Source organism: Oratosquilla oratoria, chromosome 34, assembly GCF_046742065.1.
Source record: "Oratosquilla oratoria isolate Oo_2021 chromosome 34, ASM4674206v1, whole genome shotgun sequence".
Classification (NCBI taxonomy): Eukaryota; Metazoa; Arthropoda; class Malacostraca; order Stomatopoda; family Squillidae; genus Oratosquilla; species Oratosquilla oratoria.
In genome coordinates, this window is record NC_134810.1 from 49,159,207 (window position 1) to 49,165,682 (window position 6,476).

General features: G+C 49.2%; 1 protein-coding gene across 1 annotated transcript; it reads left to right on the top strand.

Moving 5' to 3' along the window:
• Positions 1-4,201: 4,201 nt before the first annotated feature.
• On the top strand, positions 4,202-4,684 carry LOC143018400 (uncharacterized). The gene has a single exon (XM_076173757.1). It carries the CDS (start codon positions 4,202-4,204, stop codon positions 4,682-4,684), a length of 483 nt encoding a protein of 160 aa, XP_076029872.1.
• Positions 4,685-6,476: the final 1,792 nt, after the last annotated feature.

Sequence of the window (6,476 nt, forward strand, 5' to 3'; positions counted from 1 at the left end):
ATGACCGACTTTGTTTTGAGGGGACCCAATTATCCTCGGATGTTTGTTCCCAAATCCAACGTAGATCTAAAGGTTTCGTCCCCCTCGTCTGCTTCTTCCACCAACGTGCGTCTTGCAAGGGTGGATGCCAAGGACGCGCTCACCGTGACAGTCGGCGGCGGTTCGGGAAGTTCGCCTGCAATAGGGGATTGGCTAGAGGCAGACCCCCAAACGATGATGGAAACAACGACTGCAAGAAACCGCTGCACGCCGGGTGTATACCTAGCCGTTAGTGGCATATTAATTTTGCCAAAGTTCCAGTTCAAAGACGACGTTTCGTACAGGGTATCGCCAATAGCCGAACAACGCAATCGACAACAGTATGCCGTGGCGTGCCTTTCCGATGACGACGCGCAAGGGATGGTAGATGTGCTACCGTACCGGCGCGATTCTCCTTTACTCGGGACAATTGACCGATTGGCTCTGTGCTTGTCTGCCCTGATTGTCCACCAGCATATTCACGTGAGAACGAAACGACACCCGTCTTGGCTAGACATGTTGACGCCCGCACAAGTTGATTTTACTGCGGTGGATGCAATCGACACTAATCTGGCGCCGCCTCTACCGGACAACCATATCCTACTATTTGCCGATTTACGTAAAGATGGGGTATCTTACGATCTGCGCTTGATTGGCAGGAACAGATTTAACGGCAACCTCCAAGTCGCGCATGTCGTTAAAAGGACAACGGCTGTTGGTAAACCCAAGGAACTGGCGATACCCATCTACGCTAACGAACAGTGTGGGTACACCGACACCGATCCTCTATCATCATCTTCTCACAAGTCCATATCGTTAACCCCCAGATGTGTGCACCACGATACCGTGAGCAAAATTCATCTCTACGAGGAGAAAGGTGCTTTGTTACCGTGGCGTCTAAGTTTCTCTTTTAACCCGCGACCGCCAATATCTTTTCAATTCGGACAGCAAGAGCAAGAATTGGGTGTTTTGCTAATAGACGATGGTGACCAGGCAGCGGCGATCCGTCATCCACTGGTAATTGTAGCCGTGGTCGGGGGGTTAACCGCTTCTCCACGATACGTTCTTGTCAACGGGAAAAAAGCACGAGCAATCGATAAAGGTGTAATCTTATTGGGAGACGAAGAATTAATTTGAAAAATCAAAGAAATTTTGCCAATGGAAAACTTTATTTTTCATTTATACAAAAAGAGCCTCTTTTCAAAAGAGCCTTTTTCTCTCGCACCAGCGGGAATCCCCACACACGGCTTGCGTCATCATTTCCGGTTTGACACGCAAGCATATCTGCGTTGCCCCTCCCCCTTCCGCTCGCAGCAAGGTGCGTAACGTAATTCTGAACTGCAAAGCAGTTAGTTCTATGTAGTCTGTAGACGCATACGGTCATGATGCCAATAAGAAGAATGAAGCGGGCTACACACAGGTCCAAGATGAATGGCCGAACAAAAGGTGAGCAAGGTAAAAACAGGGATGAGAATTGTTATGAAAAGAAGAAGAAGAAGACAAAAACGGTATTAATTTTTTCTTTCTTTTTTATTCAGCAGGCATAACACCCACAGAGCGCCGATTCGACTTTACTGGGCGCTACTTCCCAAAAATATTTCCTGGGGTGACCCCCTACGTAGACAGACTCGCATCGGACCAACACGAAAAAACAACAGCCGAATACGAGCTCGACCGAATAGACAAGAACCCCGCCAATGTCACAATACCTATTCGCAGGTGTTTGGACATCACAACAAGGCATGTTAAAGACCTGTTGTGCCAAACAAACCTTTTCATAAGAAAATTGAAAAGGGAATGTAAAAAAGACACAAATGCAAATCTTTTAATTAACTGTGCCATGTCCATATGGTACGAAGAACTGGGTAAGGACATTTTAGCATTGTGGTCGGAAGAAAGAAAATTTGACAATAAGGGGTATGCTGATAGCGACAGTGACAGTGACAGTGAGGAAGATGGTCATGTCCGTGATGCGGCAAATGTCCGAAAAAGTGATCGTGACAGTTCCAATTCGAATAACGAACAAAGAGTGGGGTCGCCCGTCGGCGCTGGTCCGGTGGCGCACCCAACAGTGACTGAAGGGTCGGCTTCTGGTACGGTGGCCAAGGATAGTGACAGTGACAGTGACATTGACCTAAATGCCAATAAAGAAAATGGCCATGTCCAGGCAAATGTCCGAGAAATTGATCGTGACAGTTCCAATTCGAATAACGAACAAAGAGTGGGGTCGCCCGTCGGCGCTGGTCCGGCGGCGCACTCGACAGTGACTGAAGGGTCGGCTTCTGGTACGGCGGCCAAGGGATATGATAGTGCAAATGTCCGTGGTAGTAGTAGTAGTAGTAGTAGTAGTAGTAGTAGTAGTAGTAGTAGTAGTAGTAGTAGTAGTAGTAGTAGTAGTAGTAGTAGCAGCTCCTCTGAAAGTGATAGTGACAGTCCCAATTCGAAAAACGAACAAGGGGTGAGAAAAAATAGAAAAATTACTAATACACCCATCGACACTTTGGCCAACAAGGTCGTTGAGACTAAAGCAGTCTCAACGACGGTCGGCGCTGGTCCGGTGGCGCACTCAACAGTGACTGGCGAGTGTGTCAAACTTGGTGGTGAGTCTGCTTCTAGTCCCTCGGTCAACGAGATGACGGTGGCCGGTGGTGCCTTGGGCAGCTACGTGTTGTCTGCGGTCAACCACGACAACGAGATGACGGCGGCCGGACTTTTTGGTGGTGGTGGTCGCTCGTCGTCCGGAGGATCCGCTTCTGGCACCTCGGTCATCAACCACCACGACAACGAGATGACGGTGGCCGGTGGTGCCTTGGGCAGCTACGTGTTGTCTGCGGTCGACCACGACAACGAGATGACGGCGGCCGGACTTTTTGGTGGTGGTGGTCGCTCGTCGTCCGGAGGATCCGCTTCTGCCACCTCGGTCATCAACCACGACAACGAGATGATGGTGGCCGGACTTTTTGGTAGTGGTTGTGAGGACTCGTCGTCTGGAGGGTCCGCTTCTGGTACCTCGGTCGTCAACCACGACAACGGAATGACGGCGGCCAGCGTAGGAGGGTCCGCTTCTGGTACCTCGGACAACCGCAACGTAAATAACTTGTCCCAAGGGCCTGCTTCTGGAACCTCGGTCAACCACGCGACCGGACTTCTTCTTGGCGGCGGCGGCGGCGGCAGTGGTTGTGGTGAAGGGAATTCCGACACCGCATTTGGCCTCTTTGATATGGACAAGTTGAAGGACTTGGTGGACGGCCAGTATGTCATGTTGACCAATTATGTAACACAAGAAGAGACATCGGCCCTAAACAATCCACAGGGTCTTGATCAAACGACTTCTTCAGGAGCACAACCATCAGCCGCCGAGACTGGGATGGTTTCATTGTCGGAAATATGGCAACTCATCCAGGAGGATTGTACTCAAGCGCCGGAGCGTGGTCCGTCATTGAAACGGCGGAATTCTTGTGATGAGGTGAATGTACCACAATCTGCGCGCAGCGATGGGGTTACAGTAGAAAGACAACAAGCGACGACCACCGAGACTGAGATGGCTACCCAGTCATTAGTTTCTGTGATGAATAGTGTTCAACCAACGGGATATCAACAATTCATCGGCGAAGATGACGAGGTGAATATGCCAGTGTCAAAAAAACAAAAATCGATTGACATCAGTGGTCCACGCAAAGATATCGCGAAATCTAGTGAAATTCCCCCTCAACCATCTACTTCGAAAACAAAGTCCCCAAGAAATAAAGTGAAGATTACCGATATTGAACAAAACCTGTTCTGTAGTCTAGTGGGTAATAATGAACATGATCCCACCTATAGGGGTCTAAAAACCCGCGCATTCACGTCTCTAAGGAAAGAAGGAAAGACTCTAGATCAATTGTTGCGGGATGATGTAGATGTAGATGTAGTGGACAAACTTTACCAATCTTTCACAGCGGCTTATAAAAAGAAATTCAAATTAAAGTATCAAGACTATAGGAGGTGTGCCGCAGCTATGAACGATTATAGTGCAGATTGGAGAGAACGCATTGTTAAATGTGGGTTAGAAAGCTGTGTAGGCATCCTTCGTTAGATATTGTATATAAGAAATAAAGATTTACATGGTTATAAAAAAAAGATTTACATATTCCCCTATATATACATGAACGATGAACGGTATGCGCCAGTCCAGGGACTGACAATGAACAACCATCATCTCTGCTTTCGTAAGACGGACGATACCGCCGTCATCCCGTCCAGGGCCACGCCAAAGTCGGTCGGATACGACCTCTCTTCGAAGCAAAACGGCAAAGACATAACCGTGAAGGCGCATGGCAAGGCGATGATAGAGACTGGGCTGAGTATAACCTTCCCAGAGGGTTGGAGCGGGAGAATAGCTCCGCGATCTGGCATGGCCTGGAAAAACTTTACGACGATCGGGGCGGGCATAATAGACCCAGACTACGATGGCGAGGTCAAGGTTGTCATTTTCAACCACGCCGACACCGACCTGCACATAGAGCCCGGGCAGAGGGTGGCACAACTCATTCTATGCCCCGTGCACGTTCCCCCGGTGAAGGAGATACTGGCAGACGGCAAGATGGAGATTCTAGAAAATGAACCCGACCGCGTCAGGGGCACTGGAGGTTTCGGCTCTACGGGATGTGGCGCCTTAACACTTTAGCGGGCAAGATTTTTTCGATGCTAAGATGGGAGGGAGTGTGGAGGGGTGTGGAGTGTTTTCGGGGATGGAATGGGTGGGAATTATGCCTTTTGCTAGTCGAATAAAGAACCATTTGTAAAAATGTTTTTGAATCTCGATCCCAGACTTTTTTTTTGTCGAGGCGAGGTCGCTGTGCGGCCCCTAATGCCCTTATGGAGGAGAAAATTAGCACGATGAGGTGCCATGAAAGTTTGATTTTTTTTTCATTTTTCAAGCGTTAACATCGCTCTAGGTGGCATGTTGAAATCACCACAATTCTCAAAAACAACCTGAACGACTCGTTTTCCACAAGCATTGTTTTTCAATTTGAAATAATCAAAATACGAATTCGCAAACACACTATTTTGCGGAGTGAGTGTCGTGTGCGTACCATCTGAAAGAAGAACCTTTACGCTAAAATCGTCAGTCGAAACCTTGTCGACGTTGACGTACTGTGCATTGATTATGTGGTACACTCTTGAATCACACAGCGCATCAAGGCGCGGGTCTCTGGCCAAAATACTACGCACTACCGAAAACAAATCTTTCATCAAATTTGCGGTTATTGCGGGTGAAAAGTACTGGTTATGAAATTGTTTACTGTTGATTTTTCCACTGCTCAACTTTCTGGCCATGTGCAGCATGAACGAGCTCGGAGTTCCCCACGAACGGGCATGGGGCGTGGTTTCTATCAGCGTGCGTAAAATGAGCGTCGGGTATTCCACGGCAACAACAGAGAGCACGCGGGTTGCAGCTATGAGAGGTAATTCCTTTAGCATTTTGTCGGGAACGATCCTCCTGCCAACCGCGGGTAAAATATTGGGCGGGGTCTTGCCCGTCCCCACGATGCGTATTGTCACGATTGGGTTTTTTATAATTTCGGACGGCATTCGAATATCGCCAGTTTCTGTTCCACTCAACAATTCGTCGCGCATGTACGTATTCTTCGATGCCTCTAGAGCGGAAAAGAGTCGATCGGCGGCCACCTTCAGACGGGGCAGCGAATTATCTTTGCACCACATTGCTTTTTGTACCAAGTCGCTTTCCAGAACCTTTCCAGCGGCGTGCATAACATTAGTAGCAGCATAATCATCTTTGTGCTCATGACCGAGAATGGTCGTCGCTTCGCACAAACCGTGAATCAACGTTTCGATGAAAAGACCGTTTTCCAAGTCGAGGCCTTCGACAAACACGAACCGTCCCTCTTCGTAAAAACCCATTTCACCGAGCCTAGTAAAGAGTTGGAGTGGAGAAATATCGGAAACTACGATTCGAACGACGTTGCCTATTACCGCGAGCGATAGTTCGTGATCGAGAAACTGTTCCTTGTCCACGACACCACAAGTCACCCCCCACCCCCGTTCGTTGTCGTTCACATCGGACACGTCGGCAAGGGTTTCTGCCGCGGCCACGTTAACCGTGTTTTTACTGTATCTGTCCCCGAACGATCCGGCCGTCGAATCCTTCACCCTCCGTTCCAAGCAGTCAAAGAATCGGCGTTCGGCCGCAGCGTCCGTGGAAAACACGAGAAACGCGGGCGTCGACGCCTGCCCATTCCGGTGGGTGCGACCGATACATTGTCGGAAGGCTATCGGATTGTAGGGCAAGTCGACGATGAAGTGAATCCTTCTTGCGGCCACCGTGTTGTCTCGCGAATCGTGCAGAGAGAGACCCGTGTTCCCCTTGGGTCCGAGGACCATCACGTCCACCTGAGTGGTGTCGTTAAAGTCCCGCACACTTTTTAACGTGTTAGCCGACTTTGAATTGGGATTGA